This window comes from Psilocybe cubensis, chromosome 3, assembly GCF_017499595.1.
Source record: "Psilocybe cubensis strain MGC-MH-2018 chromosome 3, whole genome shotgun sequence".
NCBI lineage: Eukaryota > Fungi > Basidiomycota > Agaricomycetes > Agaricales > Agrocybaceae > Psilocybe > Psilocybe cubensis.
This window is the reverse complement of record NC_063001.1, coordinates 3744746-3759907: the sequence shown is the minus strand read 5'-3', so window position 1 is coordinate 3759907 and position 15162 is coordinate 3744746. Positions and strand designations below refer to the sequence as shown.

The 15162-nt window shown below is 45.9% G+C and overlaps 5 protein-coding genes across 5 annotated transcripts; 4 read left to right on the top strand and 1 right to left on the bottom strand.

The window, feature by feature from the left end:
* Positions 1–257: 257 nt before the first annotated feature.
* On the top strand, positions 258–2244 carry JR316_0004027 (uncharacterized protein; the record flags this gene model as incomplete). Its single annotated transcript, XM_047889796.1, has 6 exons — positions 258–347; positions 398–790; positions 852–1157; positions 1213–1353; positions 1414–1888; positions 1949–2244. 6 exons carry the CDS (start codon positions 258–260, stop codon positions 2242–2244), a joined length of 1701 nt encoding a protein of 566 aa, XP_047752170.1.
* Positions 2245–2894: 650 nt separating this feature from the next.
* On the top strand, positions 2895–3875 carry JR316_0004026 (uncharacterized protein; the record flags this gene model as incomplete). Its single annotated transcript, XM_047889795.1, has 2 exons — positions 2895–3716; positions 3816–3875. 2 exons carry the CDS (start codon positions 2895–2897, stop codon positions 3873–3875), a joined length of 882 nt encoding a protein of 293 aa, XP_047752169.1.
* Positions 3876–4190: 315 nt separating this feature from the next.
* JR316_0004025 (uncharacterized protein) lies at positions 4191–5517 on the bottom strand (the record flags this gene model as incomplete). The annotated part of the gene is made up of 2 exons (XM_047889794.1): positions 4191–4651; positions 4719–5517. The coding sequence occupies 2 exons, from the start codon at positions 5515–5517 to the stop codon at positions 4191–4193; spliced, it is 1260 nt and encodes a 419-aa protein (XP_047752168.1).
* A 1171-nt stretch (positions 5518–6688) lies between these two features.
* JR316_0004024 (putative FAD-linked oxidoreductase) lies at positions 6689–8648 on the top strand (the record flags this gene model as incomplete). The annotated part of the gene is made up of 10 exons (XM_047889793.1): positions 6689–6824; positions 6876–6979; positions 7041–7076; positions 7137–7365; positions 7415–7563; positions 7620–7670; positions 7728–7859; positions 7907–8064; positions 8124–8196; positions 8250–8648. 10 exons carry the CDS (start codon positions 6689–6691, stop codon positions 8646–8648), a joined length of 1467 nt encoding a protein of 488 aa, XP_047752167.1.
* A 3600-nt stretch (positions 8649–12248) lies between these two features.
* Positions 12249–13881, top strand: JR316_0004023 (uncharacterized protein; the record flags this gene model as incomplete). Its single annotated transcript, XM_047889792.1, has 2 exons — positions 12249–12799; positions 12855–13881. 2 exons carry the CDS (start codon positions 12249–12251, stop codon positions 13879–13881), a joined length of 1578 nt encoding a protein of 525 aa, XP_047752166.1.
* Positions 13882–15162: the final 1281 nt, after the last annotated feature.

Here is a 15162-nt window from a genome sequence, read left to right as displayed (position 1 = left end):
TACAATAAAGAGTGTAATCAAGCATGCATAGTGCTCTATTTTTGTGTTTTGTACACGTTATATTAAATTTTCAGCTTGATCCTTTACATAGTGGGAAAATGATGTTATATCAAGGCTATAGCACGGCGCTTAACATGAGGAAAGGGTGCGGCTCACTTTTCTGTTTAAAAGACACAAAATTTCTTCTTTCTGAGTAGCAGCACTGATATTCTAACTCATATCCTCTCTGGTACAACTCTTTGGTCATGTCTTCATCAATGTCAATTGTTCCAAGCTCCGTTGCAGGCGAGTCATCCATTTCAGGCGCGTCTTTTTTCCGTGGAGCAACATTGGCCGAGCTTGAGCAAGTAAGTAATATTTTAATGTATTTTTGCATTTTCTAGATTCTAATGAATAGAAACAGAGGTGTCGGATCCAGCAAGATACCATTTTTAATCTGGAATCAAAGGTCCGGGAGCTTAAAGAGGAAAACGCAAGTTTGAAAATGCGCTTGATCAACAAAAAAGGCGCTGTTCGACCTGCTGTCTCTGACACATCGGATTGCGCAGCCGAAATAGCTCTCCGAAAGGACCTTATTCGTCTTGCTAAATATCATTTCATTTTCTATCGTATTATTGTTCCCAAGTCACTCTTTGGAAATCCCAGGCCTTCGTTCAGCTCTAACAATGCATCTGCTCGGTACAAAGACGAGAATACATCCAAGCTTGGCAATATTGCGGAATTGTACGAATGCTTTCCAGCAAAGTACCATTCAATTATCAGTGAGAATGTGGAGATGGCAGTTAATGTGGTGCGTTTTATATCTTTTTTCCAAGTTTAGGATATCTTGCTCATATATCTTTATTCTATAGTTCGTTAAAGGCTTGTCGGAAGGCCGTTCAACAATACTAAATAAGATTCGGACCTCTGCGCCTTCTATTTTCCCAAACATTCCATCTGAGCTGTTCACCTCACCATTGTCTTTTGGCCTAAGCTCCCATGCGGTTGTGCAAACATTGCTTGGTGCATCGGACCGTGTAAAAGTGATGACCGGAACGAAGGAAATCTGGAAGCTCATTTATCCCAATGACACTGCGCACACATTTCCCCCAGTTTTATTTGCAGATTCTGACACCAACAACGCTTTGGGACTTTTTAAAAGTGATTTTCTTTTGAAGGTACAGTATATTTAATTCTGAAAATACATAATACCTGGCTAAAACTCTAGTTTAGACGGCAAGAATCATTCTTCTAGGGCCATCGGCCTTAAAGGCGGAGATTATGCCTCGAACACGGGAAGATAGTCCAAGCGCCCATATTGATAGTCGTATGAATTGTACAACACCAGGCTTGATAGCTGCGTCTGCAACAGCGGTATGTATTTGTTATTACATGTATTATAAATTGAGTGCTAGATATTGACTACTAATATAGACTATATACATCTTATCCGACGACCGTGAATTTACCAGTAGTGGTGTAGGACCAACAACAGGGAGGCTTTATCTTGCTCAACACGATATGTACAAGCATTATCTCATTACACAGCAGTCATCACTCGCTTCACTGTTCAAATATTGGGATAATATTCTCTTTCCACACCAAAAACCCATTATTCCTACTTCTATTACACAGCAGCCTACGGAAATCCTTACATCAAGCCATTCCAGGATGTCGGATTCCGAGTCAAGTCCATCTCCGCATCCGGTTTATCAGATGATTGCCAACTTTAGTCGACAAACAACCATAACTCCTAGTTCAACAACTTCTATTCCGGGTCCTATCGTTAATGTGGAAGACCGTGACACCGACTCTGATGTAGAAGACTTTGCGCCGCCACTACAAAGCACTCGGAACCTGCCATCTAATACTCAGGATATTACTGAAGATAGATCTGATACTGACGAAGGTACTTGTCTTTTGATTCCCACGCGTTTAGCTCATGCCCATTATGTATCATTGGTATTAGAACCGACTCCGGCAGCCTTTGAGTCTGCACTCCATGTTACAAATACCACGGTCAATGCTCCACTCCCAGTATTTCTCCCAGTTCCGAAGACTCAGACTCCGACAAGCCCTCCCCTTTCTTCCAATACAGTCTCTGTTCCTAATGCTTCCACAAGCATTTCTCCACTTGAAGCACCAGTAATCAAGCCAAAACGTGGTCGAAAGAAGGGGTTGGCCCCTGTGCAGCCTGACGCAACTGTTGTAGCCAAAACACGGAGCACACGCTCTAGTAAGCGTGCTAATATTACACCATTATAGTAGGCACGCTGTACTTAGACTACTTTGCATTCCGGTGTATCTCATTATGGCGGACATACTACTGTGTTTGGTTGATTACTTCTTTGCTTTTCAATGCATAGTACGGCCCTCACGATTGAGATTGTCTGAAAAAATTGAAGTCCGAGTAGACGACTCTGGACTCGATCGGTTACATCAGTTGACTAAGCACAGAAAATGTGGTGTCATATTAACGCCACACTATAATTTAAGAAAGGAGGTTTGGTCTAGTGGTAACAATGCTATTGGTAGGTTTGTCTTGTCTTGAAGGTCTGGCGTTCGGTTCTTGGTAAGTGCATAAAAGTTTGACTTCAACACAATTCCTACTGAAAGCAATCGTTGACTACTAATCAATTGGAAACTATGTCAGTGCGTTCATCTTCCTTTTAATTTGTTAGATGCCCTTTGAATCAAGCCCAACCTAGCAAGGTCTTTTAATCTAATCTTATTCCCTACGCCTTGCTAGGCATGTATAGACTTCTAAGCCACTACCTTACAAGGTCAATCACGGTTACTTCTTAGGCACGCTCTCAGATTGGGAGGCATCACAAGGCTAGCCGGGCCTTGCCGGCCTTTTCGGCCTTGTAAGGCATTCCTGAAAATTCCGACATCCGGTGGATTCCTCTACGACTATGTACAACCAAAAAACCTTTGAAACATCTGAATATCCTATGGGGTCGCACACAATCGTTGTCACATACCTTGGAGACTCTTCAAAAACACCTCTGACTCTTGAGTATCTTGTCGTACAAAATGGGACTTTCCCTTCCGGTAATTCATCGTCGCCAACTACTGGTGGTAACGATGCAAATGGCTCGGCAGGTTCTAGTCACTCGAGCAACGTTGGCAACATTGCTGGTGCAGTAGTTGGTGGAATAGTGTTCATCATCCTGGCTACCCTTGTTATAATCTATTTTTGCCGTTGGGGTCCGAAGCGTGATCGACAACTTTTGTATAACCACGGCCACGATTCCGACAACGCTGTCGAGCCATTCCAACTTACTCCCAGCATTTTTCCCGCTCCAACCATCTATTCACAGTATTCAGCTGTCCCGAATACTGCAGACAATCAGACGCAACATTGGAATGTTCCCAATCAGACCATCAAGAGCCTGAATTCCACTTTGCCACGGACCTCGGTTTCAGGTGGGACACCGTCTCCGACGGGACACAATGGCATTACTCCCTCTTCACATTCCAGAGCGGCAGACATAGGCGTCCTTCCGAATCCAGCAAATGAGGTGGACGCGGGCAGCAGCTACCCAAGACGAGAGCATGAAGCTTCTGTCGCAGTTTCTCGGCCACAGCTTGCTGCACAGCCAGTACTGTCACCAGAGCAAAATGCATCATCTGGTGTGGAGCCTTCACGGTTGGTTATGCATGAGGATAGCGGGATTCGTTTGCCACTCTCTACAAGTAATGGTGTGGTAGAAGTTCCTCCAATGTATACCACAGTGTGAAAGTCTGGCATCTGTTTATTTTCTGTCTGTTTGCATTTACTTTACATAGTGGCAAAGCACCTGCTTGGATGTTTAATGCAATCAAAATTTCAGATACGCCCATCAGGCGCCCGAGAGCTGCTTGAGAATCGAGACACAAAACGAGAGAATTGAGAAACAGTCCAGATTGCCTAAATCCATATATCATTTCCCATAAGCTTTGGTATGCGTTCAACGTTTAACATTCAATGGTGACTTGCCGGTTCTATTAGTAGTACACTTTGATTTTTGGGAATCGCAATCTGTCTATCATTGACCGAATCCGCCAAATTTACAAGTTAAAATGCTCGGTCCTTTGCATGCTAAATCTTAAAACGATAAACTCCCATTGATTCTTCGGGATAAAGCCACTGGTCATAGCTATGAAAAAAAAGCAAAGATACCAACGGGCTCAGCCGGTAAGCCCTACAAATACAAATTGATAACCACTCACAACTCCAATTCGACATTCACCTCTACGGCCTTCATCTCCAATTGGCGGGTTACCGCATCCCTGATGGTGGTCCTCCACAAAATCACAAACCCCTCAGTCACCTCTTTGTCCAGATCCTCTGGTTCATATATATCCATAGCCATACCGAGTCTCACAACAACCTTTTTCACTCGTTCAAAGCCCGTTCGGCGCAAAAACATGTCCAATTTATCTAGACTGAGCCACTGGATATACCTTACTGCGTCTTTGATACCGCGCAAGAGTCCGTAGCGCAGGTCTATCATGGCCTCCATGATAATCTCACTCAAGCTTGGGGGAGGGTCGTCCGCGCAGAGACACTGGAGAATCTCTATCTGCTTATAAATTGGTATGTACGTGCCCAATGAGAAGGACCGGAGCCTAGTGAGATGGCTGTATCGCAGAGGCAAAACACTGTGCTCTGGCCAATATGAAGTTGCTGGAATAAATAAAAGGGCAAAAATAGAAATCAGATATAGAGTCTCCCTCTTTGACAACACACTCACGAAGTTTATCCCCGTTGTATATAAACAGATCTTCCAGGGCAGGTGCATTCAAAAGTATCTCGTTGGCTGCTATGTTGAATTCGCTAGTATGGATCCGCTTACAATGCAGCCTCAACTTGGTAAGATACGGAAAGATAGCTTCGCCTGGTAGATGGTGTCCAACACTAGAGGTGTGTGGGCGCGAGTGGAAAAGAGAAACCTGTTCAGCTAGCGTCATATTCATGTCGGTTTCAAGAGACTCCAACGGACATATTCTGAGCCGTTTTTCTTCCCCCTCTGAATTGGTGATGCTATCCAAATCTTCAACTATACTCGAATCTATTGATGCTGCCCTTGCCTGGTATAGAACAATGTGTTTGACATTGCTTTGCGAAAGGATTCCCTTCTGCAACCCTTGAACATTATATAGTGATAGATGGTCAAGCTTCGAGGAGTTTATAAAATTTTTAAGTGATTTAAACACCATATCGGAAGGCGTCCACGTACGCCGCAAGCCCAAAGTAAACAAATATTCGACACGGGGAGTGTTTGCCAGATCAAAAGTCGGATTCTCTGACGACATCCGAAAAATATTTTGCAGGATAAACTGGAAGTCAGCATCCCTGAAGATCCAATCAAACCCTAGACTATATCTTGTCATCAAATCGTTGATCCTCAACACGACGGACCGAATAAACCCGCAAATCCCTCGTACACTATGTATTCCATCTCCAGCTCGAATCAAATCCGCAAAGGACGATACTCGCTTGTTGAGGGAATTCGGCACCGTGTCGCTCTCGTCGCTCTCTGAGTAGGACATAGTGTATCTTCCGAAATTTACTGTGGAATAACGCGTCTTGTTTGTGCGCATACGACCTCGGTGAGGTGAGATGTGAGCGCAATAGCCGAGTGTGTCTTTGGTCCAAAGTTTTGTACTGCCATACAGATAATTTCATCCACAAGCTCAAGGGGCAGATTCACAATATTGGTGTCCAGGGACATGGGTGGTAATCGTAACAGGCACTGTTAAAGATTTGCCACTGTGAGTCTCTATCGGGTGTTGATCAGACAAATTCGCACGCCATCACACGCCCCTGTCATAAGCGGTCTTTTGAACTACCTATTTATCGTCCACTGCACTATACAGGATCGCAATTCTATATGGCGTACTTCGGAGTAGAATCACTGAACGGAACAGATATCTTTGTCACTGTAACGGTGTCATATCAGATTCATCAGTCGAAGAGGCCCGCTGTTTAAAATGGCACTCTGAGTGTCCCACAAAGAGCTGGTAATTAGTCACAATATAGGTAATTGCTTTTTTGCCCGATTTTTGCCCTCAAATCCGCATTGTTTTGGGCCTCAAATCTACCGATCGGGTGACGGAGATCGAACTTTACTCCGGAAGATAACCGGCCGACTTGTCACACCCCGTGCTTGGCTTTGACTGTACAGCTCAAATGCCCATACCAGCTTGCAACGGCGTTTGATATGTATCTTCGACTCCCGAGACACATAACTGACCGTGGAGTCCCGCCTTGGACTAAACCACCACAGGCAGCGTCACTGTTTTGCACCGTTTGTGGAATTTTGCATTGTCCGCCTTATACTCACGGATTTTCAGGTTTTTAGGCTCGCCTATCTCACTGTGAAGCTCTCAGGATCAATCTGGAGTCGTGAAACGTCAGCTCCCATGGCCAGAACTTTCTTAGGCTATACGTTTACCGTGAACTGTCGATCGCTTCATCGCCAAGATTGCTTTCAACGACATGGAACCTTCATCACCTATTTATATCCTGTATATTGTGAATCTCGGTTTCGCGGTGGCTATTTCCTTAGGGACACGCAGAATTCAATAAGCATCAAAATGTCTTCCCAAGTTTGACATTCTGAAGCCATGCGGACTCTCAATCTTTGTGGATGGAGGTGTAGCCACCCTGGTTGCTGTTTTATAAAGGGAGAAGCTTGTTATGCTCTAATCTCATTCGATCATGAAACTCCTAGCCTTCAACTTGCTCCTACTTTTTCGACTCGGAGCTGCGGGAAGTACTTCATCACAAACTCTAGATAGGGTATGCAAGACCATTGCACAATCACTTTCTACCACAGACTCCGTGTTTTATCCCGGTATGACTCCACCTTTCTCGGCCATCATTTTCATTCATTTTTTTGGTGTAGGAGACCCGGAATATGACTCTGGAATTGCTCACTGGGCAACATCTAGCACGCAGCTTTCAAAATGCGTTGTTGAGCCTACCAATCCTACAGATGTTGGCAAAATAGTGAGAGCATTTCATCGTTTTTTGTTTCTATGGATTGGAATAATGAATCCATTATTGCAAGCTCGTAATTTTAGGAAAGACGAGGACCCCATTTGCGGTACGAAACATATCGCCGTTATGCTATAAGTTACGCACTGCATAAATAAACCTTCTTTAGATCAAGAGCGGTGGTCATGCTACTAACAAAGGGTTTTCGTCGACGACTGGTGTTCATATCTCTCTCACCCGGTTTAAAGGGATTACATACAATGCTACATCAGCCACGGTGGACGTCGGACCTGGGCTTGTATGGGATGATGTCTACGCCGCTCTTGAGCCGTTTGGGGTCTCCGCATTAGGTGCCAGAGTGACGGGTATTGGTATTGGTGGATTCCTGTTAGGAGGAGGTGAGCAAACTCTACACACGGACTAGGCACCTATTGATTTGTAAAAAAGGCTATTCCTGGCAATCAAATGAGCATGGGCTGGCGATTGATAATATCATCGCGTTTGAACTTGTTAAGCCAGATGGAAGAGTTGCTATTGTTACCAAGGCATCAGATCCCAAACTTTTCTTCGGATTAAAGGGTGGAATGAATAACTTTGTCAGTGAATTATTTAATCTAACCACTACCCCGTCTCTGATGCTCATACGCAACAGGGAATAGTGACCAAATTTACATTAAAGACGTTTCCGCAAGGGCAGGTTTGGGTGAGTCGTGATCAATTCAAATGTTAAGAACGTAGTTTTCAATTTGTTATGTTATAGGGAGGGTTTGTGGCCAACTTGGAGGCTTCTGTACCCGACCTTGAGGCAGCCATCGTGAACTTCCAGGCGACTGTCACAGATCCAAAAGCTTCAATTGTTATGGCTTGGAATTACCTACCTAGCCTGCAACAGGTAAGAATGAAATAGTATGTAGATTGGAAATTATTCAGCTGTTTTAGATTGCTGTATCACAACTTCTCTTCTATAACGGACCTACACCACCTCCGGGGATGTTCGACGCTTTCCTGCGCCCTCCAGTTTTTGAAAGCGATATTTCTACACGAAGCTTTTTATCTCTCATACAGGCAAGCCCGACCGATGCGTCTGGCGGTGTTCGGTGGGTTATAAAATAATCCATACTGCCAATAATTAAGGTTTCTGAACCAAAACTTTCAGGACCTTCTTTAACGGGTTCCCCGTCCTAAATCTGACCGCTAATCTTTCGCATGTGCTCGTCAATGAAACCAAGGTACAGTGTCCATCGTTTAAGACATGAATGCCATTTATCTGACATTATCTCAGTTCTGGGGACCAGTATTAGCCAGCAAAAGTGCAATCACCATATCTTACTCGATGGAAATGTTCCAACCGTCCATCTATTCTCACAATCCTGACCCGACAGCATACCCTCCTTCACGCAAACTATTCTCCCAGCCGTTTGAGATGGCATATGCATGGAACTCGTCGGATTTTGATGCGGATATGCATGCAGCTGCTATTGCTAGCGCGGCACATATTCAGCAAGCCGCAATTGCTGAGGGGCAGATTCAGGTCGTCAACGCCCCTATCTATCCTAACTATGGATTGGCTGGAACTCCGATAGAAAAGATATACGGACGGAATGTCCCAGCTCTCCGTGCACTGAAAAATAGAGTGGACCCTCACGATGTTATGGGGCTTGCAGGGGGCTGGAAGTTTTAGCAAGAGCACAACATGTAGTACTATTAGTAGTACTAAGCCATCTCGTCGGCAGTGGTCAACATCCGCAGGTCATGTAAGACAGACAAATTGCAGTTACAAAGATGGGAACTTTGAGACTGACGAATTAACGGAGGATGATTATGCAAAATCGTGAAGAAGTCTGAAGTCCGACCCTAATAGCCAAAAAAGGAAATTTACTCTTGAGAAAGACCTCGGAGGAAAAAGAACCTGGAGACTCCGTACTCCATCACTACGATCTTTCTCTTCCTTTCCCTGCTTTCATCTGGCATTTTTCCGAGTCGTAGGTCAAGTACTTTAAGGGGACCCACACTAAATCATAGCGCCGTTACTACGAATCCCACCAGCGTTCGACGCATTCGACAGTCATTCCTGATCCTGCGATGAAGGATTTACAAACCGCTTCCAGGAAAATGTATTCACTAGCACACCACAATCATATGGAACACGGTGAAAACCGTAACAAAAATACAACATGGATAAATAATCAAAGCACACGATTACAAAAACACAGAAAGCAAGACATACAATTAATAGCCCCTCCTCAATCTCTCGTTTTCAAGCCTTAACCGCTGATTCTCTTCCCTCAGCTCTCTCAAATCACCCACATACTCGTCCATGAGCATTCGTAGCTCATTTTTCCAACCCCTGCCCATCCTCAACAAGTCTAAATGCAGACCCATCATCTCCGCCTTGGTTTCTTGCCGAAAATCGTACATGACATCTTGGACGATCGTCTTGAGCAACTCCTGCGCCGCTGACGAGCCAGATCCACTAGCTCCTGTACCTGCAGCATTAAGAGGGTTAGGAACTGAAGTACTCGCTGACCATGAGTCTGCGGCGTTTGAGCCACCGCCAGAACCGCCTGGAAGTGGGCGACGTGGCGAGATCTGCATTGACAGTGTTCGCTCTCGCTCCTTGATCATGGCGTCGTCTTCATTCAAGCCGTTTGGTTTTTCCACATCCTCCTCTTCCTCGTCTTGGAACCCGACGACCTTTCCTTTCCCTCTTGTGTCCCTCGTATTTCCTCTCTTTTCCACCTTCCCAGCTTGAATCCACCGATCAACTTCAGGAGTCCCCAGCCCAAGAACCCCCAAATTTTTCTTCTTTTGCTTGTGTGCAGGTACGGGGGTGACAGGTTCGAGGTGGATGTCCGGCAGGTCAGGCGACGGTGTCCTGCTCGGTTCTGAGCGCAGATAGGCGTTGGGCTTGCTTGACTTCGTGGGGGATCCTGTGCCCTCGCGCGTAAATCTGCTAGTAAGAGACGATGCAGAGGAAGGACGAGATGATGTTGTTATTGTCCCTGTCGTAGTCGACGTGGCGGTTGCAGATTTTGGCGAGATGCCAGAGATGGTGTCAGAGGGATCCGGAGCTCGAGAGGCTGAAGATATAGCGCGCGCCCTTTGCGTGGGACTTCTTCCCGCTGTAGGGTAAGTTCCAAGACGGTCGCTTGCTGAGGCTGACGCCGTGATGCTACTTGAAGATGGTTTACGATGAGTTAGCGCAGAAGTCGAGGTCGAGGAAGGGAGGGTCCGCGCTCTCCTTGGATTCTCTGTGATGTCGGATTTCATTGACAACTTGCGTTCGCCAATGCCGGAACGAGCTTTAGTAGGTGATGATTTCGACGACGGTCTTCTTGGTGTGGTAACAGTTTTGTCTCTCCTATGAGCAGAAAGGTCATCAAGTTGGCCTGATCAAAAATTAGTACTTTTCTCAGCAACAGTGAAAGATGTACAACTTGCTATTGTTCCTCCTGCTCCGCTAGCACTGTTCCCCAAAGGATCTCGAATGGGGGATAACACTTTCGAAGCTGTAGGTCGCTTCGGTGTTGTGACAGAGCCTCCCTCTTTGAGTGTAGAAGTTGCTCCCGGCCGAGCACGCGCTGGTGAAGATACGGTTTTGGACCCTGGCTTAGACGATTGCGTAGAAGTGGCACGCCTCGGGACAGTTTGAACTTCAGAAGCCTTCCTTGAAGTCATACCAGCTGGTGTCTTTACGGATGCTTCTGCTGTCTTTGCTTTTTTCTAGATGCGACTTTGTTCTCAGTTCAACGCCTCTATGACTTTGAAAGATCGGTACCTGCACGCTTATGGTCTCGATGCGACTACCAACGTTGCTCAAGATAATGCTCTTCGTAGGCTTATCGAGTGATCGCAAGTCGAGGATCTGGAGTTTACCGGTACTTGTTCCTAAGTAGATTGCTGCACCTTCAGGAGAAAACCCGAGTGCCGTTATAGGGGTTTTGAGATTAAGTGTTCGAAAGAGTCTAATTTGAAAAATGAGATAATCCCCTTTGTAATGCTTTCTTTCTTACGCTTTCTCTTTTTCCAGGTCGATGAGCCCAACAAAGCCAGCCGGGGTAGCGATAGCAACCAATGTTTTGCTGAAAGGGCTGCAAGCCACGCACGTAATATCGCCCGAAGTCGATTCATTCGTCACGATTGTCTTCACCGGCCCAGATGGCCTTGTTGTTTCATAAACCATTAACTGTTTCCCAGATGCCACGAGGAGCTTGTTCCTGGTATGTGGATGAAAAAGTGCGGTGGTGATGTCTTGAGAGGGAAGTCCTCGCATTATCGTGTGCGAGCCAAGTGTAAGGTTATAGACGTGTAGGGCCCCTTCCGAAGTAGATGAGAGCAAGGTGTTGTCATTTGAGAGTGATAACGACGTTATCGATTCCTTGTGCGAGTCGAAAGTTTGCACAATATATGGTTTGGGTTCGCATTCGAGAATATGAATTTTATCTTCGGAAGAAAAAATAACAATATCTTTATCTTTGACCACGAGATTGGATATCGCTTTCGGATGGCTGTATACATCCTTCAGGGAGTTTGATGTTGGTTCATATCTGTGTACAATGTGGGAGGAGGAGATGTAGAGAAAAGTGTTATCTGGTGACCATGAACTTGATGTGGGCGCTTGTAGGAGGTCCAAACATGATGGAATCGAAGAAGGACATTTTTTGAGAGCTACGGGATCTGATAGACATAGAGCATCCGTTGTAGTAGCAGCGAACATGAATAGATATGTTGTGGATATGTTTAAACTTTTGGGCGAGGAGGTTTCAACTAAAACGCGTCAACAATGACCAACAACACGCGTTTGAAATCACGTGACTGACGACCGACTGCGACACGGACGCCAGCAGAGCCTGAGGCCCTGAGCTCACCTATCAAGCGACCCAATAGTCTCGAGTTTTCCTAAGTAGAAAGAGTTGAATTTTTCTGGTTTTAACTAGAATACGGTGAGCTTACTGTCGAATTAAATATTCTACCGCTCTCTTAACCATGAGCAATTAGGTTGTATTTGTGTTGTAACCTTTGGTTTCCCCAGGCTCGCAGCTAGCCCTATGATGTAGTCTGGTGCTGCTGCTCAAGTGTTAAAAGCCCCCAGATGATTCATGACTGGACCTAAATCTCCCATCATACTTACTGTTGTGAATAATGGATTGTGAATGGAGCGGAAATCCATTCTCTGATTGCCGTAACTAGGGGGCAATGTTACAAGCGATTATGTACAGCCTGATTCCGACCGAGTAGCCTCAGTTCATGGGTTTCTCCTGACCATCACCGTCTTCTCACCATGGCCATGCTCCGAATTGGGCCTGGTGCTCTCTTCGTGCTTTTGCTGCTTGGTTTTGGTCCATTATTGGTCGTTGCTGGAATCGTTAACCGCACTATTGACGATACTTTTGGCGATTCACAGACAGGCCTGCTTGCATCCTATCGACCGACTACTGTAGGCGTCTGGAAGGACGAAACATGTCTTGACTGTGCGATCAATCCCGATGTATCACAGACTTTCAAAAGGACTTATACTGCAGCAACATATGCGCCGTCTCTCGGCAGCATATCCATCACAATGAAGTTCAACGGAACAGCCATCTATGTCTTCTTCGTGCTGGCGAACAACCAAGGAGATGGCATCACCACTTTGACCATGGCTAACTTCACGCTGGACGGAAATTCGCCACAGTTGTTCCAACATGCTCCCGACCTAACGACAACAAGCTTTGATTTTAATCAACTAGTCTTCTCGCAGACAAACCTCATCAATGCAGAGCACACGCTGGTAATATCAACCTCGGGTGTGAACACCAACGTTTACGTCAATTTTGACTATGCTATTTATACGTGAGTTTTAATCCAGCAGCGAGTATCTGAGGTAGCTAAAGCGTCTGGTAACCAGACACGATGACGATGCTCCCTTACTTCCACTTCCACCCCCTGGCAGCTCTTCCACATCCTCTTCCACATCCTCTTCCACATCCTCATCGTCATCACAGACAAAGGGAGCGACAGCATCACCAACTCCATTACAAAATCCATCCGACAATTCACCCTCTGCGGAAAAAACAGGCACGTCGACGGGTGTCATTGCGGGGGGTGTTGCAGGCGGCCTGGCAGTATTAGCCATTCTTGCTACTGTCATCTTCTGCTGGATTCGTAGGAAAAGGCGAGGGCAGCAGGCCAGTCGATTAGAGGCTGATGGATACACACCTCCGTTAATGGAAGAACTCGGGTCTCCCGTTGGTATCCAACATCGATCACCTGGCTTTGTGCAGCCGTTTTTGGATTCATACAACTCTCGAAGTAGGAGCGAACTTGGCCCATCGACAACAGCACCCTCCGTCGCTTACACGCACCCACTTTCGTCTTCGTCACAATCTGACTCTCCCTACGACGCATACGTCAGTATTGCTGGTAGCAAGAGCAGTAGCGACGCTGCTCCGTCACGATCTGGACAACAATACGCCTCGGGAAGCGACAACAGCCGCCGGATGTTGCACTTTGTTACCGCCCCCGACCTACCCGCATCGCCGACCACACCGCACCCAGGCGCTGTCACAGCCACAACCTCTGTGCGCGACAGCGGGAACATTGAAGACATACGGCGCGCACGTCAGAACGAATTGGACGCTCGTCTGCGCACTGTGCAAGAGGAAATGGCGTTTTTAGCATCTGACATGTCTGGGGAGAAGTCTGGTCGCCATAGGTCTGTGAGGAGACGGCGGACACTTGGGCAGCAGTCACAGGGCGCCGAGCCTGGCGCAGGGGTGGTTGAGGTTGAAGAGGAGATGAGTGTGGCGGAGATGAAGGATCAATTGCGGTTCCTGAGGGATCAGGTTGAGTATCTGAGGGAGCAGCAACGATCAGCGTGGGCACAGGGCTTGTCGGACGACCCACCCCCAGGTTATACCCCTGCATCAACATGATTGGCGCCCGACTCTTTTTCCTTCCTTGTTTGGATAACATCGTTACACCAATACGTATTGTACCATTATACGCTCCTTAATTATGAAGGCGATCTTTTTTTATTCACAAAACCTTTTGAAATTTTATAACGACGTTCGCGGCAGAGCCTCAGAGTTCATTTTGGCGGACGGAGATGTAAAATGGCGCAGGCACATTTTTTGATGAAATTTGCACGTCCTTTACCATGGGTGACGGAGGTACATCATCAGACCTCTGACAGGTCCTCATATGATGTTGAAATCCGATATGCGAGACTATCTACCACAGGGCGGGCCCAGCTCATATAAGTTTAATTGATTGATACAACACCTCGGCCTCAGTTGCAGCTTTTTATCCCATCGTTATACTCACTTTGTTGACTGGATTCACAATTGTAAGGTGCAGATACAATACTATATTCCAATTAAGTGTATATCAACTTGAACAGATACCGTAATAATAATAACTACTCATGATCAATATTCCATGCGGCTTGACTTCCTATTCCTATAAATTTCAGTAATATCTTCTAGTTTGACTTTGAAATTCAAGTCAAGTGCCAATGATTTCCAAGTGGAAGTCGCTTTTCTTAACCTTCGTTTGTTGGGATATACTAGGCGAAGTTCTTTGACAGGAAGTCCTAAAAAATCGCGAAAAATGACGAATTCGTGCAACATCCTGTTGCCGCAATGTGCATAGTCTATGAAGACATCAAGGCGATTTAAACCGGAAGGGAATATGATAGGGTACCCCGAGCTTTTGACGGCATGTGATTCGTTGAGATATTGTATAGTCTTCAAGCTAGTTTTAAGAGATCTCAGCCATATGAACTGGCTGAGAAGTTTAAAAATGCAAGCTCTGCATTCTGGCTTGTGGAACAAATCCAACGTCAGATCGACAGTGTGCGAAAGGGAAATAAAACCAGCAAACGCCCTCGAAAGTCCGCAAACCAAGTCATCCCAAGCACTTGAATATATAGCGTTGTTCTTGTTGACGATGACCCAATAATTGTTATTGCCTATATGAATATAATCACCTGATAGATGATAGACCAGCGAGTTCAAGTTCACCGGGGGGCAATGGCGGAAAAAAGTTGTGAGAGCTTCAGAAACGGATTGCCCTGCTTGGACACCATCTTGAGCAGCGTTTCCAGAGAAGAAGCATTTCATCTTTAATAAACAATTTGCTCCGGGTGCGAGGAAGTGTAAGATTGGTAGTAAGCTTATGACATCGCCCTGTATGTTAAGCTTTCGCAAACTGGG